At 41.1% G+C, this 27,226-nt stretch overlaps 1 protein-coding gene across 3 annotated transcripts; it reads left to right on the top strand.

Moving 5' to 3' along the window:
* Positions 1–155: 155 nt before the first annotated feature.
* NMNAT1 (nicotinamide nucleotide adenylyltransferase 1) lies at positions 156–27,226 on the top strand. Of its 3 annotated transcripts, XM_064494073.1 has the most exons (7): positions 156–248; positions 887–1,015; positions 13,229–13,528; positions 18,710–18,880; positions 20,273–20,456; positions 21,023–21,168; positions 21,645–27,226. In XM_064494073.1, the coding sequence occupies exons 4-7, from the start codon at positions 18,766–18,768 to the stop codon at positions 22,055–22,057; spliced, it is 858 nt and encodes a 285-aa protein (XP_064350143.1). In that variant the 5' UTR covers positions 156–248; positions 887–1,015; positions 13,229–13,528; positions 18,710–18,765; the 3' UTR covers positions 22,058–27,226. The 3 variants fall into 3 exon arrangements, with proteins under 3 accessions (XP_064350143.1, XP_010999109.1, XP_064350144.1); XM_011000807.3 differs by lacking the exon at positions 13,229–13,528; XM_064494074.1 differs by lacking the exons at positions 156–248; positions 887–1,015; positions 13,229–13,528 and adding an exon at positions 7,605–7,623.

Genomic DNA, 27,226 nt, shown 5'->3' with positions numbered 1-27,226 from the left:
ACCTCAGGCCCCCAGAGTCCCCTCTGCGCCTTTGCCCAACCATTCCGTACCACAGTTCGGAGCGAGGGACCCCGCCTACCTGAGGGCCCCGGCCCGGCGGACGCGCGCAGAAGGAGCACTTCCGCCGGACGCACGGACTTCCGGCCTCTGGGAACCAATGAGGGAGCGGCCGCGGGTGTTACCTTCGCTGGCGTCCGGGCTGCCGGTCGTCTCCCGGAGGACTCGGACCGGTCGGCCCTGAGGACGTGGTAAGTCCCCACCCCGGGCCCCTGAGAAACCTGACTTCAGGGGAGTCAGCCAAGGACTCTTTTTTAAAAAGTCGCAAGCCAGCACAGGGGAGTTCAAGATGTGGGGTCTTTGAGGGTCAAATACAACTGTCCCCGAAGCAAGGGCAACCTGCCTTTTACGAGTTCTTTCTGTGGAACCAAAAACCTGGGTACATTTGCCTCTGACCTTCGGAACAAGTGAATTCACCCTGGAAAAAAATGTCTTTTCTAGAGGGTTCTTCAGCTTATCGGAAGTGGGGCGGGGGTGGGAGGAGCCTCTATTTTCTCCCAAATCCTCTCCAAATCTGTAAAAGACCAAATCCACCTTCCTGGAAGCTGTTTGGCTCTCCTCTTTAGAAGGAGTTGCGCAACACTCTCAAAGTTACTCAGAAATTAGGTAGAAACCATTTTCAGCTCATCTCCTTTAAGTCACTAGTCCACAAGACACCATCAGGGTTTACGGCGAAATTGTTTCAGAGGTATTATCTTTAAAGTTAATTCTGTTTCAGGCTCCCAGGGCAAACTCCCAAGATTACCATTAGAACTCTACGGGAATGAATTATTTGTCAGTTATGTCTGATCATAAAATTTCTTACTTATCACCATAAATTGTTTTTCAGAGTTACAATTTGGATGTGAAGTCACCATTCTCAGCCCAACCTAGAGAAGACTGTTGACACTCAAGTTAGAATGGTTCCAATAACCTACCTTGCAGAATGCTTCAGATTCACAGAATTTACTTTGTAAAAGTAAGTGGCTTTTATGTTAGTATAAGTATCTCTCATTTTTGTTATGTGAATATGTGTGGAAGTCTCAACGTTTTTGAAGTCTTAGTAACAAATAGGGTTAGTGCCACATAACACAAAACTGGGAAATATACTTCTTTCACCATTTGAAGAACTTTTTGCTGAATAAACATTTTCTCACTATGGGCTTCCCCTAATTGTGATCATGATAGTAATGTGTTCTATTCAGGCATTTGTGTTGGTTTTAGTGTGTGCAATTTTAGAAGCTGTGGAGGAAAAGCCTCACCATACATTCATTGTATGTGCCTCCTCCTCTTTCTCAATGACTTAATCTGATTCAGCAGGTCTCTGCTGAGAGTAGTCTTACATACCTTTGGGTTGTTGTTTAGAGTTAGTGGCTAATGAAGAAGTATTACTAGTACATAGGCAAGGGAAGTTGATTTGGGTTCCAGTTCTCAAACAAAAAAGAAACCAAGCCTGGAGGACGAATGGGGAGGGAAGAGAAGAAATTGGGAAAAGAGGAATGAATGTTAGGTAGGTAGTCACAGAAGAGAGCATTGGGGAAAATAACCTCAGAACTGGGAGTCATAACTGGAAAACCAGGTAAATACTACTTGGCAGCTGGAGGAGTTTAGAACACTTTAGCTTGAACTTGGGATGGGAGTCCACAGACCACAAGTTGCTACAGCTAGGTAGGGAGAATGCAGGGACAGATGAAACCTGAGCAGCTAACAAGAAGTACCATGAGCCAAAGACTCTCTGAACGTATGGACTTCTTTTAACTGTCTATTGGTAGATAATCTGTACTGTCATTAAGTCTTGTGTAACTGTTAAGAGTAAGAACTTTTAGAGTTGAGGTTGTTACATGAGCTGTGAGATCTTGAGCAAGTTAATCAACAGCTTCAGTTTCCTTATATATTAAAAAAAGAGATAAAATAGTGCCTTCTTCACTGGAGTGTTGTAAGGATCATGTGAGTGCTTAGTATAATTGCTTGGTACACAGGAAGAACTCAGTGAGTTACTATTAGTATAATTATCACCATCATTATAGTTACATAGCATAATTAGATATTTATTTATAAAGAATAAACCCAGTGAGAATAAGTGAATGTACTGCTGTTTTGTTTTTTTTTTTTTTACATTTCTTTGTTGGTGGTAGGTAATTAGGTTTATTTATGTATTTATTTTTTAGAGGAGGTACTGGGGATTGAACCCAGGACTGTGAGCATGCTAAGCATACGCTCTACCACTTGAGCTATACCCTCCCCCAATGTATTGCTATTTAGTGAGGAGCACACAAGAAAAAAAATGAAGATTCCATGGCAGGAACCCTGAAGCTTTCTGCCCTCTGTTTTCACTTTCCCAACCCCAGGCAGCCATTGAGCTGCCTTCCACAGTAAACTGTCTGTTCTATAGTAAACTGTCTGTTCTAGAATTTCATGTAACTGGAATCATACAATGTGTACTTTTTTGTATCTGGCTTCTTTCACTGAAAATAATGTCTCTTGAGATTCATCCATGTTATTTGTGTCAGTAGTTTGCCCCTTTTCATTGCTCAATAGTATTCCATCATATAAGTATACCAACTTTGTTTTTTCATTCATTCATTCAATTCTTTTTTTTTTAACATTTTTTATTGATTTATAATCATTTTACAATGTTGTGTCAAATTCCAGTGTTCAGCACAATTTTTCAGTTATTCATGGACATATACACACTCATTGTCACATTTTTTTCTCTGTGAGTTATCATAACATTTTGTGTATATTTCCCTGTGCTATACAGTGTAGTCTATTCTACAATTTTGAAATCCCAGTCTATCCCTTCCCACCCTCCACCCCCCTGGTAACCACAAGTCTGTATTCTCTGTCTGTGAGTCTATTTCTGTCCTTTATTTACACTTTGTTTTTGTTTGTTTGTTTGTTTTTGTTTTTGTTTTTTAGATTCCACATATGAGCGATCTCATATGGTATTTTGCTTTCTCTTTCTGGCTTACTTCACTTAGAATGACATTCTCCAGGAGCATCCATGTTGCTGCAAATGGCATTATGTTGTCGGTTTTCATTCATTCAATTCTTGATTAACATTTGAGTTGTTCCCAGTTTTTGGCTATTGTGTATAAAGCTGAACTGTACAATTCTTTGTGTGGACATATGTTTTAATTTCTCCCCATTATTTTTAAGCTATCCTCTTAATTTGTCCCCAAAATCCTTTCTTTATGGCCTCCTTAAGGACCTTTCTCCATCAATTATTTGCTTTCCTGCAGGTTCTGTGGCTTCCTAATTGTGCTCTTCCTTTAACCTACCAACATTCTAATTCTATTCTTCAAAAAAAAAATGAAATAAACAATCTTCCTATAACCATGATATCCCATTGAAGGTAGTCTTAGTGTCTCTGGGTTTTATTGCCAGGTTCTAGTCTTTCTGTTTCTGTCTGCCTGCTAGATCTCCCTACTTGCATGTCCTATGTGTACCTCAAATTCAACACCTGTAAAATAGTAGTCTGTCTCTTAATGCCTTCCCTCCATATACCTTCCAACCTGTGCTTAGTTGACTCCTGGCTCACCATCTACCCTGTCGCTTAAGTCAGAAATCTCTTTCCTTCACCTCCTCTCCTCCTCCATTCAGTCAGCTGATCCAGTTGTAAATCCTTGACACCATCCTTTCCATTATCACCCTTCATTGTCCATAAGAGGGGACTGCAAGAGTGCTCTAAAGCAGTGCTTTGCAAACTTTAAGTTGCATGCAGATCATCTGGGGATCTTGTTCTATTGCAGATTTTGATTCAGTAGATCTAGGATAGGGCCTGTGATTCTGTATTCTAACCAGTTCCCAGGTGATGCCCATACCACTGGTCCATTCTGTCTCACTCATCCTCTTGGTAATGTCATCCAGTCTCATGACTTTAAATACCATTTATTGCAGATAACCTCAAATCTAGAAAATCTCTAGTCTGGACCTCTCCCCTGAACTTGACTCTGTTCTCCATTGCCTGCTTCACATTACTATTTGGATATCTAATATACATCCTGAATGTAACTTCTTTATACACTGAACTACTGATCTTCTCCCCTAAACCTACTCCACGGCCATCTTTCTCTTCTCAGTTAAAGGTAACTCTGTTCTTTTAGTTGCTTAGGCCAGAAACTTTTGGAGTCATCTTTGACTCCTCTTTCTCTCACAACCCACATCCCCTCCATCAGCAAATCACATTGGCTCTACCTTTATAATATACCTAGAATCTGATGACTTCTCATCACTTCTGCTACCACCCTGGTTGAAGTCAGCATTAGCTCTCACCTGGGTTACTGGAGTAGCTTCCTATCTGGTCTCCTTGCTTCTACCCTCTTTCCCTCTACATTCTGTTCTCAGCTTCAGCAGCCAGAGAGATCCTTTATTGATTTATTATTATTATTATTTTAAATTTTATTTTATTTTATTATAATTATTTTTAACATTTTTATTGAAGCATAGTCAGTTTACAATGTTGTGCAGAGAGAGCCTTTAAAAATATAAGTTAGATCATGTCACTCCTCTGCTCAAAAACCCTGCAATGGTTCCCTCTTACTTTCTGATGACATCTACTATTCCTCTGTCTCAACTCTTCTTCTTTTTTTTCTTTTTTTTTTTTTAATTTTTGTTTTATTTTGTTTTGCTTAAGTATAATCAGTTTACAATGTTGTGTCAATTTCTGGTGTACGGCGTAATGTTTTAGTCATCCATATACATACATATATTCGTTTTCATGTTCTTTTTCGTTAGAGGTTACTTACAAGATATTGGATATAGTTCCCTGTGCTACACACTATAAACTTGTTCTTTATCTGAGGCCGTGTAAGCCTCATCTTGCCAGCCCTCAGGGATTCACAGTATTCCCAGAAAGGATAAAGAGCTGACAGGTTCCCCGGGACTCAGCAGCACATGGAGGGTGGGCTGGCTGCAGGGCTGCTGGGAAAGCAGGATCCCAGCTCAACCCTTCTGATCTCTCAGGAGATCCTGGAGCAGGACAGGCATGTTTCTGCCTCAGGGCTTTTGCATTGTTGCCTTTGCTTAGAACATTTTTCCCTCAGATGTCTGCATGGCTCACTCCCTTGTCTCCTTTAATTCTTTGCTCACATGTCACATGATAGGCCTTTTCTGCCCACCCTATTTAGAATTCCAACACTCCTTATCCTCTTGCCTTGCTTTGTTTTACTCATGGCCTCATTATTTTATGTGCCACATATGTGTATGTATTTTGATTATTGTTTGTCTCTCAACACTAGAATGTAAACTCCATGTGGATAGGGAATTTTGACAGTTTTGTATATTGGTTTATTCCCAGCATCTACAGCTAGCCATTGCTCCAGAAATATTTGCTGAGCCATAATGAACAAATTAGAATTATTTCTAAAGTGCACTGGTACACTACTCCCTATTTAAACCCTCTAATACATCTCCCTTCCCTGCAGGATGAAATCCAAACTCCCTAATACTGCATCTGACAGTGGGAGCACTAAAGCAGTCTTCTACTAGTCCCATATTACCTTTTTTTTTTTTTTAAATTCTAGTAGAGTAGAAAAAGAAAGAAAAATTCTTTGTGGAGTATTTTTGACCTTTCTCCAATGAAATGTTTAACTGACACATGTCTAATTAGCAATTCCATTTTTACATATCTCTATTTTTATAAGTAGAAAGTATATATTGAATACTAATGGCCCATTGTATACAGCTAAACTTTCAGATTAAGAGGAGCATTTAGAAATTCAGTATTCAATTCAGTTAGTAATTAGAAGGGTTGCACTTTTAGGGTTTAGCAGCTGTGGAAAAAGTAGTGTGAAGACTAATTTTAAATCTCAGGGTTTTTAAAAATTTTAAATGAAAAAGTAGTGAATGTCAAACATCAATTATTTTTTTCTTATAGTAAATTTCAGAATGTAATACTTAATGTTTTTAGTTTCTCAGATTTCCCTGAGGTTCTTCCAGAAAGCTGCTCATAGATGTACATACCTAACATTTTGCTTGTAACTTCAGAGACGTTACACCTTTGAAGCCCAGGTCCCAGATTAAAAACTGCTATAACAGCTGCTAAACCATAAAAGTGAAACACTTCTAGTTACTAACAAATTTTGTTAGTCTGTGGAACTATACCTGATTGTGGCTATTGAAATTATGAGGGGGCTAAAATACCAGTTTTAGAATTTTATAATTTTCACCTGTAGCAGAAAGAACATAATTTATATTTCATAAGATATTGGTAAGCTAAAATAAATGTTTTGTAATGAAATTAACTCTGGTGAACACAGATTTGGTTTTGGAGGAAATGATAAAACCATTAAAGTGAATGAAAATTCAATTTTATAGGTTATGGATTAAGGTGCTGGTTCAAATTATGCTTTAAGTTATGCTTATCAGTTAAGAAACATAATTTCATTTTCTGGAGTTATGTTAAGGATGTTGCATAATTTCAAGACAGAAGTATCAAGCAACCTTGGTCTTAAGAAGCAACCTCTTGCATTGAGAAACAGTCAGTTAAAAATTTCCAACTAGCAAAAAATGGTTGGATTTTGGATACATTTTGGGGGTGAGCCATTAGGATTTCCTGCCAGTGTGTGGGGGAAGAAAAAAATGTATTAAGGATGGTGCGGGGTACTTGGCTTTTAGCATCTGGAAGAATGAAGTAGTCATCAGCTAGGATTCTCAGGTTGATCAGGTTTAGGGATGAGGAGCAAGATGGAACACTCAGAAAAAAAGAATCTTCTGATAGAAATCCTGTCTTCAGATAAGCTGACATTTATCTGGCATGTTAATATTTGGCTAATGAGGTTTAGAGAATGTAAAAGGCTGTTCATTATATTTATTGTTATTTTTAAATAGTTTCTGTTAATCATAGTAATAGAATTATCTCAGGAAATTTCACTGAAATACTGAGTTACTCAAGTTTCTAATTCCTAAGTTTTAGTCTATGTCTGGGTGTGGAAGGTGCTCAGAAAATGTCAGTGTGGTGGATGGGTACGGTGTTTGTTAGGTCACTTCCCCTCTGGCACTTACCACCTGAACAGAGAAGCAGATGGAAAACAGTCATTTCCACTTGTGAAGGTCTGTGCCTGTCACAGATGTGTTGGGAGATGTTTGCATCTGCCGAGAGATTCTGTTCTTTTCCTCAAGAAGTGGAGTTGTCTCCACTTCCTAAAGACTTTGAGAGCATCTGTGAGTAACTAGCTCCTACTTAAAATCCCTCTGAATCTGTGGATACACACAGAAAAAGCCAGAAGACGAAGCATCATGCAGGTCAATTGGCTGTTTTGTCTAGACAACAATTGACTGTTGTGATGTGAGAGATTCGTGTAACCCTGATAGGGGGGATTGTGATGATTTCTTCTCTAAAATTTCCCACTGTGCTTCTAAAGCAGCAATGAATTGATCTTGTTCAAATATATAGTCTGGGTCACTGTGTTCTTTTGAAATTAGACCTTTGTTCATTACTAAGAGTTGTATTTTCCTTCTTCCTTCTCAATACTTATTATTATAGCAACCATCCAGCTGATGCTGCCAGCTTCACTGAGACAGAAAAGAGGTTCAGAAAGCCAAAGTAATGATCTTGAAGTATCTAAAAGGAGATCCTGATTTGAGGTGAATTTAGTTGTGATGTCAACCCACTGGTCTTGGTTGAACTTTTCCTTTTTAATCCATAGTCAGTGCTCATTAATACTTAACGACAGTATTCTTCGCAATGGCTAGTTTTGTGGTGCTTTCTGTTGTCAGAGCTCTGGTGCTCAGCTGCCCATTTCACCCGGGAGTAGCAGGGTGGAGATGGTCACGTGCTTGCTGGCAGTGGTCAGGTGACAGTGCTGCTGGGAAGGGCTCAACCTGCCAACAGCATATCTGAGGCAGGAGACTGGCAGGGCTCAACCGCCGTCTTCAGACTGTTGATTTAGCATCTGGCCTTGGACAGATCACAGTGGCCAGCCAAGTCAGCCCCAGGCTTGAGAAAAGCACTGTAGGGTAAAGAGCGGAATCAAATTGAATGGAATTTAATTATATATCCCATTCTAACCCTCTCCGCTTTCTCTTTCCTGTCAGACCCCATAGCTGCTTGGAGCTGCTGCTTTAAGAGGAACCAGGGCTTCCCCTTGCGAAGTGACAGTCTAGCTGAGCATGTGTGCTTCCCTTGAAGACCGGGTTTGGGTTTGACAGGGCTGGGTTACTGGGGAAGTTTTTGCTTACCTGTAGAAACCAGACTGCTCACGGACAGCAGCACAGATAAGTAGTACAGTTCAGGAGTTGTTTTCTCCTATATTTGGGAGGAAAAAAGCACTGTGAAGAATATCTGTCTTTTAATTGGAACACATATTTAAAATGTTCTTGCCAAAATGATTTAAACAAAGGCACCAGCTTAGCAAGAGACAGAAGGCTTGCTGCTTAATGGGCCAAACCCTGTCCAACAGTTCCACTGTTGATTAATATAACGTAAAAAAAAAAAATTCTAGTAAAGTGGGATTTACCTCCACAAAAAGAAAAATCTCTCATGTAATTTTTAAACTTTCCCTGATGAAATCTTTTAACTGTGACATGTGTCTGATTAGGAGTTCTGTCTCTCCTGTCTATTTCTATTTTTAATATAAGTAGAAAATAAATATTGAAGACTAGTGGTGCATTTTATACAGCCAAACTTTCAGATTAAGATGAACCATTAGAAATTCAATATTTAAACACGAACACAGTCAGTTGCCAAAAATGTTAACACTGCCGTGCAGACTCCTTCACTGAAGGATCCCACACCAAATACAGAAAACATCCTCTTCAGTGCCCGTGGGACCGGTTCCATCCAAGTAAGCAGCACAGTAAAGCCTAAAAGGATGGCAGAACAGCATCCGTTTAGTAGGTGGAATCACGTCAGACGCACGTTCTTGAATGCAAACCTAAATGGAAAGTGTTTTCTCTAGTTCCTGCTGTGCAATAAAAGTGCCCAAAATCTAACCAGGCTAAGGTTTTCCTTTGATAGAGTTGTATTCTCACTATTAGCAATGCTGGTGATACTAACTGTGACTGTTTTTGAATAATTCCCTCATTACCTCACTTAAACCTTACAGCAAAAATATGAGGCAGGTATATTTTATCTCCCTCTTAGGAATGAGGAGAGGGAGGCTCAGAGAGGTGGTCTCTCCTGCTGTGGTGGGTGGACGTTTGAGCTGACCTCCCTCTGTCTCCAAAGCCAGTGCTCTTCACCCTTAACACACATTGGCTCTTGGCGCAGTTGTTATTCAGAGGGGGTTCTTTCTAGAATCGTGCCTGAGACACCCAATAACTACTTTTTTATTTTATAAAAATTTAGACCTAGTCTTTATTTAAATTGCACATCACTCTTACAAGTACGTGCAAAATAAACAGTAACTAAAATATATTAGTTAAGTTATTCCTAAATTTTCTCCACATTTTAGAGTCCAACTCTTCCATGTCACTTTTTGAGGTCAGTTAGTTGAGGTCCCTGGTTTTCTTACCCATGTTATCTCCTCAGCAGCTATTTATTGAATGGGTGAATAAATGTGATAATTTTATAACTGTAAAGAATTTTATACTATCAAAACAAAATATTTGTGTTTAACTTAATTTGGTTTCACATTCAGATTGTAAGACAGCTAAAAGAGATACTAAGGAACATTTAAAAAATTTCTTTCACCTGAATTTTATTTATTTATTTGTTTGTTTGTTTATGTACTTATAACACCTTTATTGTGGTATGATTCCTGTACAGTAAACTACACATATTTCAGATGTACTATTTGTTGAATTTTGATAGACATATACACCAGTGAAACCACCACCATCACAATTGAGACAGCTAACATTTCCATCACTCCCCAGAAGATGCAAATCTCAGACTCCCAATTTATCCCTTCCCACCCCCTTTACACCCTGGTAACCATAAGTTTGTTCTCTATGTCTGTGAGTCTGTTTCTGTTTTGTAGATAAGTTCATTTGTGTCCTTTTTTTAGATGCCACCTGAATTCTAAGTGTGAATTTTTTCTTAGAATTTAGCCTGTGAGTTTATGTTAAAGAGCAGGGGGTCCTATCTTACCTGTTCTTATTCTAGCAGTGTCTGGCAAGCAGTATACACTCTTAAGTGCCTGACAGAATGACTGCACGCTTACCAATTGTGAAGAAAGTAAGGATGATGTTACCAACCAGGTTGGTAAGGAGAGGCTGACTGCAGTATCGGGAAGATCTGGGCCTAAAAAATCAAAACACCAAGTCATACATTCATTTATTACTTGTTAGAAGAAATTCATGCTGTGAGCGTAACACCAGCAGGCACTCATCCTTGAATTCTAATCCTGATTCTGGCACTAGGTTCATTTGGCTCTAGGCAGCTCACTTCTCTCAAAAACCTTGGCTCCTTTATCATGACCACAAATTAATGCTGTAAAACAGCCCACAAATAACATTAAGAGTTAATAATCTTCTTAATTGGTAGACAAATAATGCTTGCCATTTTTTCTAATTCTTATCAGTTTGATGTTTTGGTGAGAAAATGTTTTGTGGAAATTCTGGCCTTCTGGAGTAAGGAGCTGTGCCTCACCACACACAAACTTGTTTCCGTGGAAGCTGGCGAGTTTGAATTAGGCTAATTACAATGAGTGTGGCAGTTTCCATTCCTTCCCCATCACTTAAGTGGATTCGCAGTTTTCAGATTTTTTTTTTTTTAGAATTTTCACATTTTTAGAATTATAATTTATTTTGAATGTGTCAAATTGCATTTGCTTCATTTGCCCACTGAAAAAGGTATTAACTGACTTTCCAACCGAGACTGATTTCCAGTATAAAATCTGAAATAGCAGGTCAAGTCACAATCTGGTCAAGTGTGCCTGTGTCTCCCTCAGCCCTGTAGACATTAGCGAATGCTAGGCTGTTGGGACTGGTCTCTGGGGAGTCCATAAATTGAAATGTTGGTGCCGTCATTGTCTCCCATTCCATGATTTCTTTATGAAAAGAAACAACTGTTGAGTAAAAGTTAAACTCAGTCTGCCCAAATCCCAGCTATCCTTGTTATACTAAGATTTTTTACTTTTCAAAGAGGTGAGGCAGGTGACTACCATTGATAATAGGGAAAAACCATGGGGCAGGCTGCAGTTAAGCACGCAGCAGGGTGGCAGAGAGCCCCGGCGCCGTCTGCACAGGTAAGACAGGCGTGCTGAGCTGCCAGGTGAGGGGCTTAGCTGGTGGAGGGACTTACCTGAGCAGAACATAGAACTGGACGGTCAGGATGGTGGCCCCAAACAGGAAAACTGTCACTTGGCTGCATGGGACACAATGAGTTACATTTTATGTTACTTTTTTAGTGATAAAATGGCTTCCGGAAACCAAATTCGGGTTCTATTTCATGATAATGTTACATCAAGCCACAGAAATAAAGTTTTAAACATAGTAAAGAAGAATTGAGATCCATCCCATTAGAGCAAAATATGTCTAAAAATACTTCAGTTATAGTAGTGACCATTGACTGAGGTCCTACCGTGTAGCGGGCACTGTTGGTACTGGTCTCCAAGGGACGTTTAGGACCTTGGTTTCTTTGCCATGACTGTAAATTACTGCTGTGGGACAACCCACAAGTGATAGTAAGAGTTACTAACACTCATGATTAGTAGACGAATGTGTCAGACATTTTTTATTCACTTTCTCATTTCATATGCACAGAAATCCTGAGAGGCTCATAAGACTGTGGTTTCCCATTTTATAAATGAGGAAACTGAGGCTCGGAAAGATTAAATGTCTTTTCTGAGGACAAACTTAGTACCTAGTAGTACTAAGTGGTAGAGCTACAATGTGAACCAGACCTAAAAGTCCTGACCACATCCCCGGCTGTGCTGGCTCAGCCTCCATGCGTTGTTCGCATGAGTGTAACCCATCAGCTGAGAGCTAACCTACCTACCACAGCTTACACAACCAAACGAAGCCTGCAGTTACTGCTGGAACATTTTTGAAATTCTTCTTCCGAGATTACACGTGCTTAGTTTCCATGCCTGTAGGAGAATCTTCCACCTTGACTAGTAGTTCTATGTCTGTCTTCACTGTAAACTGTTACCTTCATTTTTTATTTTATTAATAATTGGGTTTAGCACTGAATGACTTCAGGGTATTTGTAGAAATCAGATCTCTCCTCCATAGACAAAGATTTATCCTCATTGAAGGTACTCAAAAAAAAAAAAAAACAAGCAAGTTCCAAAATAAAGCCCAGACTATTTAAAGCAATGGCACATTTTTAGAACTAGAATAGTTACATGTTTAAGGTTACTATTTTTAAAGGAATACTGTCCCATTAGAGGTGTAAATCTGAGGGGTTGTCAAGTCAATCCATTAACAGCAGCCAACACAGATTTAATTATATTGAGCATTCTGAAATGTGACAAGAAAAACCAAACAGTTACTATTTTGTTTTGGGGTTTTTGTGTGTGTGTGTGTGTGTGGAAAAAGTTAATGTTTTAAAAACTGGCTTAATGTTTACAAAATGTTTCATTAATGTTTACACGTCAATTTTTTTAAACTTAAGGAGGTAGGTGATTTTAAAATTGAAAGTAAATTTTAGTTAAACTAAAGAAATGAACTTTTTGTCAGCATGGACTGCCCATAATGTAAGTGTAAGAGACACTTACAGCCTGAGCTGATGAGATCTTGGCAGCCAGCAGTGCAGGCGATAGGCTGTGTGAGCCAGACAGAAGTGAATCATGGTGCCTCTGGTCCTGGAACATCCGGAGCAGGGAGGAGCTGCCCTGTTAGAGCCCCCGAACCTCTTCCACACCCAGTCTTCACCTGCCGAGGCCCCCCTCCCTATGCACAAACCCGGCAGGGAAACAGGAAGTGCTCTCCCATGGAGAGGGACAGATCCTTGTTCTTTTAAAGCCACTCTGGGCTGTGGTAGGAGCTCACTGTAACTTAATTCTTTTATGGCTTTGAGGGTCTAAAGTCTACTCTGAGCTCAAATTGGCTATGTTAACAGTGCGTTAATAGAACTGAGCTGGATATTTGAGACAGGTCATGAATGTGAAAAGAGAAAGCTTCCTTTCAGCTGAGAGATCAGCTACCCCCATCCCCTTCGTCAGCCCTTCCCCTGGCGAGGACCTGGAAACCTGAGCTCCTCCAGGGCAGGGGCTTCAAGCTCTTTGTTCCATCCTTTGGTGAGCAAGTAAGCAGTTCCCTTGGGGACCTGTACCTCCTGCTCTCTACCTTTCTCTTCTTCCAGCCCACAGCTCAGTGTCCCCTGGGGAATGGTCCCTGAAACTTGAGACGGGTGGGGCTGAAACTGACACTGGACTCCAGCTGAACCCAACCCCTCCATCCTAGTCCTGAGAAGTGCTCCGTAGCGGCCGGATATCCTGATACCCCTGTAGGCCCAGGGGACTGTGGGGGTGTGGTATTCACCGCTGCCTGCCGCACAATACCACGGGTACTTTGCATGGGAATTGGGGGACGGCCTGAGGATGGAAGGGGGAAACAAGCCCCAAGTGAATCCTGGTATTCTCCATGGGATGATAACTGAAAGGTAAGACATTTAAATAGTAACCAGTGAACCCCTTTTAATGCTATGTGGAGCATGACTGACTCTTCTCTCTTTTATTTCCTATTAACAGTTAGCAGTGTCCCTGCCACTGTTTGGGGGACCTTAAATGGTTATTGACTAACGTTTCCTAATTTCCATTCCCACTGACTGTACCTAAACCGGGGCTCTCATTGCTTTGTAACTGGCCTTCCAATTACTCCAATAGCATCACCATCACCAACATTATCACTTTCCTACCATTTATATTAATGCCGTGCCAGGCAATGTGATATGTGCTTGGCCATATTACATCATTATCTCTATGTTATAGATGAAGAAACTTAAGACATAGAGTTTAGTGATTAGGTCAAGATCATACAACTATATATGGGTTTTAAGCACCTATGTCACCTTATTTTTCTAGAACATTGTTTTTCTAGAACCCTGTTGTCACTCCATTGCTCAGAAACCTTCCAAGTTTCCCGTCGTCTAAGGAACTAAAGTTCACATTCCTCAATTCCTCAGCTGGGAGGGCTCACTTCCAATCTACACAACTCCAGTTTCTCTCCCATTTATCTCCATTTTTTGGTGAGAGAGAGCCCAGGAGTCAGGAAACCTAAATTCCAGTCCTGGTTCTGCCACTCATTAACTTTGTCCAATGAGAGTGTAAAATCTGAGTAAGGGTAAGTTGATCAACTTAGCAGTTGGGTCTGAACACTACTGGGCTACAAATAAATGGTTCTGGTGCAGGTCTTTTGAGTGCTGGCAAGTCTTAGAAGTACACAGTGAGGTGTTTTATGGCCTTAATTTTCAGTTCATTCTCAACTTATTATTTCTTCTTTGAGATGTTTGTAATAGTGAAAAGTTAGATAATCCAGTGATAGAAGATGAACTAGAAAAATAAAATATCTAACAGTAGATTATTATTTGGAACAAACTAAATGCCTCTGGCCAATTTTTTTTTGTTTTATGATGAGAGTTAAATGATAATGTGCATGAAGGTAGTTTTATAAGTTGGAAAGTATCATTCAAATGTTGGTTTGTTTTTGCCATTTGTTATATTTCTACATTAATTATAAAAATACTTCAAGCTCTGCAAGTAATTCCCTAAAAGCTCCCAAAATGCTTTGAGCAATTTGGCATCATTGGAATTATATTTCTAAGTGCTCCAAATTATTATTTTGAAACATAATTTGGATAGATAAGAATATTTTTAAAGCTTTACAATAGCAAAATTATTTTATTGATAGTTAATGGGGAGTGTTTATTAAGGAAATGATTATAACTATGAGTGATTTGAGTTGGAGATGGAGAGGTTCACTGAGTCCCAGCACAATGAATGAAAAAGATCCCCCACTAAGACACATCATATGGCATTTCAGAACTTTGGGGGTAAAGAGACCTTGCTTCAGATCTTCCAAAAAGAAAAGGTAGGTTACATGAAAAGGAACAAGAATCAGAATGGCATGAGACAGACTTTCAATCGCAGTGTTAGATGCTAGAAAACAATGTAGGATACATTCATAATTTTAAAAGAAAGTTATTCCAGGCTAAAATTCTCTTAATTAAGGAAGAATAATGACAGACTTATTTTATGTCATATGCTCTTTGTTATAAAGATATTTGAGGATGTGCTCCCAAAAAATTAGGAAGTAAAACAAGAAAGGCAATGACGTGGTTCTAAGAAATAGGGGATCTAACTCAGGAGAGAGGTGAGAAAGATTTCAGAATGACAGATGCACAAAGGGTTAGGGATTTTCAGTCCAAATTAGAGAAAGAGAGTTTCAGAAGAAAAAGCCTTTAGGAAAAAACAAATTCAATAGAATAATAATAGTTGGCTGAACCATTTGAAATTGACATTTTTTGAAGATCAGAAGGAGTTGAATTATAGCAACATGATATGCAACATTAATAATAGCTGAATTCATAGTATGTTCACTACTTGCCAAAAGCTGTTTTATGTAGTGTACGTGTGTTGTCTCACAATAATCCTGAGGTAGGTACTATTATTTTCTGTGTTTTAAGATTGAGAAAAACTGGGACAAAATGAAGGTTTGGCTAGGGTTAGGTTTTCCAAGGTCATCCAGCACATATAAGTATTGGAGCTGTGGTTTGAACTCAGGTAGCCTAATTTCAGAGCATAGGTTCATAGCTTTTACGCTATAGAGGCAAGAGATTGGAGGATACTTTTTTGTGAGCTCTGACCAGTCCCAGCAGAAAGACCTGCAGTACGGACAGCCAGGTTATTGTACAATGAAGCCCTTGGTGCAAAAGCCCTGCCTACCCACTTGGAACTTCCTATCAGCTCTTTGAAGGAAATTTTAAATATATCATTAATATTGGTAGAAAAATAAGAGAGGTAGAAAATTTAAATGAAAGGTGAAACCAGAACAGAATACCATATAAAGGAACCATTCAAAGGACAAAAATCTTAAAAACTGAGTATAATAGCATAAATGAAAAGCTCAGTTGGTGGGGTGGAGGATGAATCTGAGGATATTTAGAAATTAGAGCATGAAGGCAAATGATGGGAAACAGAAGAGAAAGGATAAGAAAATTAGAAGACTTGTCCTGGTGCCTCAGCTCTTGTCACAGGCATTTCTGCAGAGAACAGAGAAAATGGGAGGCAGAAAACCATCGTGAAAATAATTCAAGGACATTTTATAGCACTGAAGGTTATGAGTTTTGCTTTTGAAAGGGCCTGTTTAAGGCCCAGCACAGTGGATGAAAATAGAGCCTCCCTGGAGGACATCACTGCAAAACTTCAGAATACTGGGGACAAGGAGAAGGTCTTGTAAGCTTCAAGGGAGAAAAAATGTAAACCACATTGAAAGGATCTGAAATTACTGGAAGTGACTCTGAATTTCCCACTGTTAGCACTGCAGTCTAGAAGCAATGCCTTCAAAATTCGGGGAGGTGCTGACTTTCAATATAGACTAGAGGTGGCCTCTCTGCCTCTCTCTCTCTCTCTCTCTCCCTCCCCATATATATGGAGAGAGGCTATGAGCGCTAATCCTCACAGATCATAAGAGAAAGTAAAGAGACATTATTTACGTTAGATAAATTTAAAAATTGCATCGTAAGCACGTAATATAGAATTACAGTAGAATCTACTTGAAGGAATACTTGAAAAAGTTAAAAGTGGTTACTTTTAGGGATTTGGATGGAGGCGTTGGTGAGCAGGGTGTGGTCAATGACTTTTGGTTCCTGGAGAAGGAAACCATAAATAAAATGAAAAGATGACCTACAGAGTGGGAGAAAATATTTGCAAAGGATGCAACTGACAAGGGCTTAATTTCCAGAATATATAAATAGCTTATATAACTTAATAACAAAAAACCCCAAACAAACCAACCCAAAAATGGCCAGAAGACCTAAACAGACATTTGTCCAATGAAGACATGCAAATAGTCAATAGGCATATGAAAACATGCTCAGTATCGCTAATTATCAGAGAAATGCTAATCAGAACTACAATGAGTATCACCTCACACTGGTCAGAATGGCCATCATTCCATTCAAAAGTCCACAAATGATAAATGCTGGAGAGGGTGTGAAGAAAAGGGTACCTTCCTACACTGTAGATGGGAATGTAGTTTGGTGCAGCCATTATGGAAAACAGTATAGAGATTCCTTAAGAAACTGAAAATAGACCTACCATATGATCCAGCAGTCCCACTTCTGGGCATGTATCTGAAGGAAACTCTTAATTTGAAAAGACACTTGCACCCCACAGTTCATGGTAGCACTATTTATAATAGCCAAAACATGGAAGCAACCTAAATGTCCATGGACAGATGACTGGATAAAGAAGTCATGCTATATATATACACACACATACACACACACAGAATAGAATACTACTCAGCCATAAAAAAGAATAAAATGATGCCAGCAACATGAATAAACCTGGCGATTGTCATGCTAAATGAAGTAAGCCAGAAAGAAAAAGAAAAATACCGTATGATATTACTTACATGTAGAATCTTAAAAAAAAAAAAGACTTATTTACAAAACAGAAAGACTCACAGACATAGGAAACAAATTTATGATTGCTGGTGGGGAAAGAGGTGGGAAGGGGATAAATTGGGAGTTTGAGATTCGTAGATATTAACTACTGTATGTAAAATGAATAAACAACAGGGCCCTACTGTATAGCATAGGGAACTATATTCAATACCTTGTAATGGCCTATAATGAAAACGAATATGAGAAGAAATATATATATATGTATAAATGAACCACTATGCTGTATACCAGAAATTAATACAACATTGTAAAGTGACTGTACTTCAATTTTCAAAAAATACAAGAAAAAAATATGTTCGTTCCATATGGGCCTTTTGTCACCCTGTGATTTCTAAATCTATATACATGAATTTGTTTAATGAAAATTTTTAAATTTTTAGTTTTAAAATCAGTTGTCTTGCATTACTTCATTAGGGTTATGAAAGGATCAGATGGAATATTTGATATGAAAAAGTTTGTCAATTGAAACTGTTATTCAGTTGAAAGTGATAATATGATCATGTTGGCTAAGAGGCAAAAGGACGGGTTGCTGGGGAGTTACATTTGGTAGATGAAAATGTCATTGTATCTGTTAACTGTGGCCACAGTAGTGTAATCACAAAACAGTACACGTTCATGTTTCCTTATGAGTCCAGGCTCAGCTTGTGGGTTCGCTGATCCGATCCGGGCTCAGCTGGTCTCATCTGGCCTTGCTCCTGCATCTGAGCAGACTGTCTGGTTTGGCTGCTCTAGGGTGGCCTCAGCCATGTAGCTGGCGATTGGCTGTCTATGAGCAGGCGCACCAGCTTTCTCCCACATCTTCTGTCACCCTCCAGCAGGCTACTTAGCCTGGGCTTGTTTCTGTGGTGGAGGCAGGAGTCCAGAAGAGAGTGGGGTGTATGGCGTAGGCATTTGAAGGCCTAGGCTCAGAACTGGCGCACACACTTTCTCATCTGCCGCATTGTTTTAGTCAAAGCAAGTCACAAAGGGTGGGAAGGAGACTCCTTCCCTTGGTGGTAAGAGCTGCAAATTCACACTGAAAAGGAAAGGGGGAGAAATGGGGCCATTTTTGCAGTGCATCTAGCATAGTCAAATATTTCCCCATCTATTTGGAATAAGAACATGGAAGGACATTAGAAGACCGGTAACTGAACTTGCTTTCTTTTTCCTTTGTAGACAATACGAGAGGTGTAAGACTCTTCCATTTAGATCCACAACTTCAAATTCTCAGCATGGAAAACTCAGAGAAGACAGAAGTGGTTCTCCTTGCTTGTGGTTCCTTTAATCCTATCACCAACATGCACCTCAGGCTGTTTGAGCTGGCCAAGGACTACATGAATGGAACAGGTAGGAACAGTAACCTAAAGCAATGATGGGGTTCAGAATACGCTACCCCAAATATGGCCCCTTGCTATATTGTATATTTTAAGCTGAAGGAGTTTGGGAAAACAACAGAAGCAGGAAGGTCTCTCTGACCTCCTTCCTTCACCCCTTGTCCCTGAAGCAGGTTGTAAAATCTTCGTGTGAAGCAGGGGAGGGTATAGCTTGGTGGTAAAGCGCCGGCTTAGCAGGCATCAGGTCCTGGGTTCAATTCCCAGTACCTCCATTAAAAATAATAATAGGTGGGGAGGGTATAGCTCAGTGGTTAGAGTGCATGTCTAGCATGCACGAGGTCCTGGGTTCGATCCTCAGTACCTCCATAAATAAATAAATAAACCTGATTACCTCCCCCACCAAAAAAAAATATATATATATTTTAATAATAGACAAATAAACCTAATTACCACCCCCCCCAAAATAAAATAAAACCTTCATGTGAGAGATGCCCTCCCTAAACCCAGAGGAAAGGAGCATCCTTACCTTTGAGGGCAAAAGGATGCCAAACGAATAGGCCTTGCTAAGTTTCCCTGAGTTTTCTACACTTACCTTGTACTCTCTGTCCTGTCATATTTCCCCATGACTGTCCACTCTTCGTCAAACCTAGCATAAAAATACTTCGGTTTAACTGTTTCTTGGGGTCTTCATTTCCTTATGAAGGCTCCTATGTCTCATGAATCTTGTATTAAGTAAATGTGTGTGCTTTTTTCCTGTTAATGTCTTTATCAGTTTTACACCCAGCCAGGGACCCCTAAGAGGGTAGAGGAAAACTTTTTCTCCCCTACATACACACAGATTTATTTTATTTTGTTACATAAATGATCATGTGCTGATAAATAGATGGATGGGCGCTCAAACTCTCCAGTGACCAGGGGACTAAAATAAAAAATTAGATATATTTCACCCATCACATTGACAAAAATTTTAAAGCTTGATAATGTCAAATGACAGATGTTGGGGAGGAATAGGCTCTTGCATATGCTATAGGTGGACAATACAAATGGAGTTAGGCTTTTTGCAAGGCAGTTTGGTGATACCGATCAGAATTTGAACTGTGCAGAGTAGTGGGGAGTTTGTGTTTAATGGGTGCAGAATTTCAGCTGGGAAGGTGAAGGAGTCCTGGGGATGGACAGTGGTCGTGTTTGTACAACCACGTGTGTGTACTTAAACTGGTTAAAGTGGTGAATTTTATGTTTATATGTTTTACCATATAATGTTTAAAATTAATAAATAAACCTGAATCCCTGTTAAAAAGGGTGGGGGGGTGGAGATGTATGATTATAAAACCATATTGATGATAATATTTCCTGTGCATAAAATCTAATTCCTTACACCTCATATCAAACCTAACTCTTTTCCCAGGAAAATACAGGGTTATCAAAGGCATAATTTCTCCTGTCGGTGATGCATATAAGAAGAAAGGACTCATCTCTGCCCATCACCGACTTATCATGGCCGAACTCGCCACCAAGAACTCAAACTGGGTGGAAGTTGACACATGGGAGAGTCTTCAGAAGGAGTGGGTGGAGACTGCCAAGGTGCTAAGGTATTCACAGTGAAGTCAGCTTTGTCAGTTCTGAGATATGATGGTTTGGGGGCTTTGGTGGCTTTTGGCGTGTTTCTGCGCTGCCCGTGTCTGAATATACAGATTTGTAAGGCTGTCCCCAGGGCCGGAAAGGCTTGGGCCGTGCCATTCCGAGGTCATGACGTGAGAAGATTTAGTTAAATCACCCATGCCAAGGGTTTAGGGTGGTGGTTAGCACATAATAAATAATTAACGTTAATTCTTGTTATTGTGACACAGACGCAAAGCTTAGAATGGTGATAGCCACCACTTGCCGTCCTCCCAGGAGTTTCCTTGCTTTCCATTCTTGACAGCCAGAACCCAGGGCTACAGTGGACTGGCCAGCATCCATTCTGACCCAGTAGTACTGTGTGCAGGAAGGCGTCCGTTCTGACTGGTCAGGCACTGTGTATATCTGTGGATAAACGTTTCTAACATCACCCAACCTTTAACGTTACATGAGAGGCTCTTAGGCATCTCCAGAGGGATGGTATTTCAGTCGAGCATTGTGAGGAAGAGAAATGTCCTGTTCCTTTGTTGGTCTGTAGACACCATCAGGAGAAACTGGAGGCTAGCGCCTGTGATGACCAGCAGAGCTCACCTGTGCTGGGAAGGCCTGGACGGAAGAGGAAGTGGGCTGAACAAAGACAAGATTGTAGTCAAAGGAAATCCCCAGAGCAAACAAAAACAAAAGGTCTGTCTGTTTTACCAGGACGTACCAACGAGAGCTAAGCAGGCTCTAGGACTGAGCAAACCCCCTTTGTATTTTCCTTTCCTCTTCAATGTCTGGGGGTGCTTGGAAAGTGCCCTGGTTAGTTTTATGATGGGAGGAAGAGAGAATAAAAGGCACCCTGAGCTTATTTCTCCTACTGTAGACCTTAACTTTTGAGGTGTCCTAGATCTCTTTTGAGAATCTGAATCCAATTAAAAAAAAAAAAAAACTATGAACCCTCTAGCCAGAAAAACACATATACATATTCATCTTTTTTTTGGTGGTGGGGAGGTAATTAGACTTGTTTATTTTAATGGAGGTACTGGGGATTGAACCCAGGACCTCATGCATGCTAGGCATTCACTCTACTGCTAAGCTATACCCTCCCCCTTCATATTCATCTTGATGCACGGGTGATTAAAAAGGCAAGCCCTGAAACTATGTTTTCTTCTTCTCAGATGTGCCAAAGGTAAAGTTGCTGTGTGGAGCAGATTTCCTGGAGTCCTTTGGTGTCCCCAATCTGTGGAAGAGTGAGGATATCACCAAAATAGTGGGAGAATATGGGCTTATATGTGTTACTCGGGCTGGAAATGATGCTCAGAAATTTATCTATGAATCCGACGTGCTGTGGAAACACCAGAACAACATTCACTTGGTGAATGAATGGATCACCAATGACATCTCATCCACCAAGATCCGACGAGCATTGAGAAGGGGCCAGAGCATTCACTACTTGGTACCAGATCTTGTCCGAGAATATATTGAAAAGCATAATTTGTACAGCTCGGAGAGTGAAGAGAGGAATGTTGGGGTTATCCTGGCTCCTTTGCAGAGAAACATTGCAGAAGCTAACACAGAAGAAATTCTCTAGCATGATGTTTTGGGCTTCCTTTTTGGGAATTTGAAACAATATGGGTGTTACTAACCGGGGAAAGGAATTCTGGTCCTCTCTAATAAACTAAAGTTTGAAAGTTGGGTAAAAATCAGTGGTAAATTAAAATCAGGTTTATCTTTTCATCAGAAATTGTGATGAATGTTTTCAGTATTTTTTTTTGAATATGCAAGTCCCTTTATCTTTAAAACAAGAGTTAGCAGCGCTGAAACCAAAAGAACATTCAGTCAGACTAACCACAAAGCAAATTTAAAAAGGATATCCTGGCTTTACCACATAAAGAGAAAGTATGAAAAGTTAAGAGTCCATTTGAGATCCTAACTTTAGGTATGAAGGGAATGAACATTTTATGCATGCCTGTTTCTGGGCAGCCCTCACCCATGGTGGCCAAAGAAGTCATTCTCAAAGTAGTGAACTTGTAAAATGCATCGCTGATGAGTCATCTCCAGCTATGCAAAATGCAGTCTGTGAATGGCCTGGCAGAAACTTGATGCCGGTAGTTGGTTCTGTGTAGCACACATCAGAAGGCCAGTGAAGCTTTGCTAAGGCACGCTTGCCTGGAGCACCACCTTTGGAGGTAGAGAGAGGGGTCCAAGCCCTCTAGTGTTTAGAAAGGTGCACAGGTGTCTTTGATGCCCACAAGAGCTAAGGAGTCTCCTGCCTCTGCATGTTCTGCGCATTCTCTTAGCACAGCCCAGCTGCAGCTCATGTTCTAGTCCTGGCCATCTGCCGACCTTGTACCTTCAGGAACAACCTCAGAGGGGACGTCGTTCCACCTGGAACAGAGAACCACAGACAGTGGGAGATCTCATTCAAGGGCTTTATGAAGCATGAATGCTCTTCACTTTACTGATAGCTTAATAATCAAACGATGAATGGATGTGAGGAATGCCACACTGGGCCAGCCCAGCAGTTCCTTTAGCTCAGAATTTTGGACACTGGCCAATGACTTGTGGAAGAACCATGATCCATGATCTCAAGGTGAAACACTTGAAGAGCCCTGCTGTTCCTCTCCGGCCCACTGCGAAGCTGCCATTTGTGAATTTAAGCAGAAAAAGAGTCTGTTTTCTTACACCTTTTCTCTTCTTGTCCTTTGGTATGAAGTTTAACCAAAGTAGAGCACTCAGATAATAAGTGAAGTCATAGCTTCACGTTAAAAGCACAAACCTGTTACATGGTTTGCTACAGATTAGAATTTTGTGGAAGTTCTACCAGTTAGGAAAGCAAAAAAGACCAGAAATAGCTTTTTCTAGAATAGTTTTATGGTTCATGAAAATCATATTGTGATAGAAACAGGAGTGAAATTAAATTTCAAGTGAAAATAGAATAATCTACCTTTACTTACCTGTCCCTAGTAATTTACACTTCATACCTACACCAGTCTAGTTGAAGGAGATACACCTCTGCGGAAGAAGAAAAAAAAACTTACACCAGTGGAATTTTATAGTCAGGTCTGAATCCACAGGCTAACAAAGGAAGATGTTAAATAAAATTGGCAAATTTGTAAATTCTGCAGCTCCTGACTTATTCTCACTAAAGCCAAGGAGCCAGCTTCTCGAAGACAGAGGGGAGTGCAGAGCCTGGCATCTAGTAGTTACAGTCTCTTGCCTGCCGGATGAATGAAAGGTTATGATCGCAGAGTGTGGAGATGGTCATCCTCAGCTTTTTGGAGTTTACCAAGAGTTGGAACAGCACCGACAAGTAACAATCTAGAAGCGGATGAAGCTGTCAGAATTTAAGTTTGATTTCTTCTTCTGGAAAACTTCGCTCAGGTCATCTGAAGTACGTGTGAGCTGCAGGGAGATTCCAGTGCTAGAAACTTCTCTTCTACTGTGATGCCTTTCAACCCAGAAGTGCCCACACCCTGCTCAGCTGTGAGTACACTGACTTCAGGACCCACTGGCTAAGGCATATGGGGACCCTCCCAGGAGACCTGGTGACAGTGAAATGGTCCTATTATTGTGCTGTTTATGGATCAACAAACTTTGGACATAGAACCAGCTACTTGGCTTTTTGTCCCAGTACCAAGAATGCTGCTAATGAATGCCACAGTGTCATAGCATAGTTTTGGGTATCCTTAAGGACAGAACTTCCTCTTCAGATAATGGAAATTAGGACAGTGAATTTCACAGCGGGTTAGATATTAGTTAGTGGTGTGACTTCCATTGAGGAAGATGAAAATATGCCATTGTTTACCCCCTACCATGCTATGTTCATACTTGGCTTTTGTGACGTGAATTTAGAGTTTAGGAAGTAATGTCGTGCTGGTGTTTTGTTTGATGCTGGTGTTCTGTGTGTGCGGTACTCCTTTACCCCTTCCGTTGTTTGTGTAACCTGACCCAGCAGACGAGCCCTGAGTAAGAGCCCTTCGCTGCAGCTTCATTCAGCTGAGCTTGCAGCACGTGGAGAGGTCTTGCGTAGTTTACCTGTTCAGTGGACAAGTGTGAACAGCACTTGTTAGCAGTTCCTTGGAACTAGGGCAGTGACTGTCCAGTCAGATTCTGTCAAGCGGTTGATTTAGCTTCATCTCCTTGCATCAAAGGATGCTCGCTCTTTTTCTGCCCCCTTGAGTATCTCATGATAGGGTGGGAGGAAACACCTCCCCAAGGTCAGCATGCATGCACGGTAGTGGCAAGGCTGCTGTCATCCTTACCCCAGCCTCTCGGAGTCACTTCTCTGGGAGCCCAGAAGTCACTCTGTTATGAAATGGCTCCTTTAACTGTATTTCTGAGTGCCATGGGACATCCATTCCTGCCATTCTCGTAATTGTTCCCAAAGGCTTCTTGATCTAAAATGTCCACCGCAGCATCTAACTGTGAGGATGCATATCCCGTGTCCATCTCTAAAATCTGTACCTCATTTATCAGTGGTGCTGTTTGAACTTGACAGTGCCAGCGCTTACTGAGCACGTCCTGTTTGCCCGGCACGTGCTACCGTGTGCCTTAGATACAGGAGATGGACATGATTCGGTGACTTGTGTAAATAGCAAAACTGAAGCTTGAATGAGCAGTTTGTCTACAGAACCCGTGCTCTTAACCTCTCTGCTCCTTGTATAACATCATTACTTTTCAGAGAATGAAGTTTTAGCCCAATCTTCACATTTTCATCACCTAAAGTGGATAAATGCAAATAAATACAACTTTCAACAGTATGACAGTCTGGTGGGTTCAGTCCACACAGGTGGACTCAGTTGAACTTGCCCAGTGTTAGCAGCTCTTGGAACTAGAGCAGTGAACACCTGCTCAGAAGGCGGGACCTGAGCCACAGTTCACTCCTAACCAGCAGAAAGAGAAAGAAAAGCACCCAGGTGCCCGTGCTTGTGGTGTAACGTCATCCTGCAGCACGGTGGCCTGTGAGACAGAGAGGAAGGAGCTTCTGCCTGGGAGGTGGGTTTCTAGGTCCCGGCATGTCAATCAGCCGACTGGTGGGAGTCATTTGCCTCTCAGTCCCCCTTGGTAGAATAAAGCGATGATCTCTGAGGCCCCTTCCAGCTCTGAAGTGTTGTGGCCCCGATGGAGAGATGCCACTCGCACTGGCTTCTCATCTCTCTGAGCTGCCACCTGTCCCTTCCCTTCTGCATGACCAGGAAGCGTTTCTCAGAACACTCGTTATGTGAGATGCCAAAGGGAGCACAGTCTTTGCCGCCAGGCCGCCTGTGGGGAGGCAGGGAGGAGAAATGCTGTATTTGAAGCATCAGCAAGGAATATTCCAGAGTCATTGCTGACGGCTTCCCAAAAGAGGGCCCACAGGTCCTGCGGGACAGGAAACACAGGACAGAGGGCGTTGCAGGTGGGGCTGCTGCCACTACAGATGATTTGTTGTTTATCGGAAGTTTGAAAAGTCCTGTTTCTGTTTTGTTTTTTGCCAACTGAGGCATCTTAGATGGAAAGAAAAAGCTGAGGAGAGGTGTGGGGAAGAACGGACCAGGGCTTCGACTGAGGCCAGGCGCGGGGGATGGGATGTGGGGGCACACAGGAGGGAGGCTGGGAAAAAACATGAGGTTTTTGACCTGCTACAGCGCCACCCGGCACATGGTGGAGATTCCCGTTCTCTGCTGTGACTCCTCCTCGGGGCAGCTGGCCCTCCTGCTGGTGAAGTTACCACCTCCATTTCAGCACTGGGAGTCAGGTCCCTTTCTGCATCAAGTGTCGTATAAGTCTGAGTGACTGCAGCGGACACTGTTTCCCTAATCAAGTTAAACTGCTTGATAAGTTTTTCCAAACCAGTGGGTAACATGACAAAAATTACACTTTAAAACATTAGGGAAATTTTCAAACATAGACAAAATTAGTGATAAAAGTATAACGAACCCCTGTGTATCCAGGTCTTGCCCTGGAACTGGATCAAGCTCCCTGATGGCATTGCTTCCTTGAGTTAGGGAGGGGAGGTACGGATGGGGTGCAGTTTACCATAATGTCCACCCCATTCTTTGCTGGACCAGTGTCAGACTCCATCGGGTGCTGGAAGAGTACGTCCACTCCGAGTGCCCTCATCATTCCCATCCATTACCACTAGGAGAAGCAGGGCTTTGACACAGATTTGGGACCTCACGTTGGCTCTAATTTTATGGTTTACTTTGCCAGTATCAAATAGAACGAAAGAAGGGGCTCACATTTGGCCAAGTAACTTTCTCTCCTCTTTCTTCTCCAGAGATAACTTTGGTCCTAGTCTAGAAGAAAGGTCTTGGAATTGTAGAGGAGAAAATTACTCCTCCCATGGGCAAATCCAGGCTATGCCCACTCCAACTGAAATTCAGCCCTACCCGCGATAGATGGCTCTTGCTCCAGCTGGCAGAAAACCACATGAACCAGCACAAAAGCTAAGCCATTGTTAGTTATTTCTGTGCCTTTCATTTTTCAGGCCAACGTTTAGAACAATGAGAGTTTAAGGATAGGAAGGAAATATGATTTCTCTGTGTCCTGTTCCCTTAGTCATCTGGATCTTAAACAGGTTTCAGAAATCTGGTCAGAGTTCATAGTTCTGTGCCCTTTAAATGGCAACGTACAACTAATCTCAGGGTTTGATGTCAGCCTGTCATATTCCACCAAAGGAATCAATGTTTTATCATTACCAGAACCAGTAGCCCCATTCTGGGCAAGGCAATGTCACTCTGGTTTCTCAATAAAAATGGCGTTTCTTCTTTGGAAA

The sequence above is a fragment of the Camelus dromedarius genome, chromosome 14, assembly GCF_036321535.1.
Source record: "Camelus dromedarius isolate mCamDro1 chromosome 14, mCamDro1.pat, whole genome shotgun sequence".
Lineage (NCBI taxonomy): Eukaryota > Metazoa > Chordata > Mammalia > Artiodactyla > Camelidae > Camelus > Camelus dromedarius.
Note: the sequence above shows the minus strand (reverse complement) of the source record. Positions and strands in the feature narration are given on the sequence as shown.

Bases quoted from the DNA above. Each gene is read 5' to 3' on its own strand.
- NMNAT1 (XM_011000807.3), top strand. From the start codon at position 18,766: ATGGAAAACTCAGAGAAGACAGAAGTGGTTCTCCTTGCTTGTGGTTCC. The intron at 18,881-20,272 runs GTAGGAACAGTA...CTCTTTTCCCAG, and splicing joins GGACTACATGAATGGAACAG to GAAAATACAGGGTTATCAAA. The intron at 21,169-21,644 runs GTCTGTCTGTTT...TCTTCTTCTCAG, and splicing joins AGAGCAAACAAAAACAAAAG to ATGTGCCAAAGGTAAAGTTG.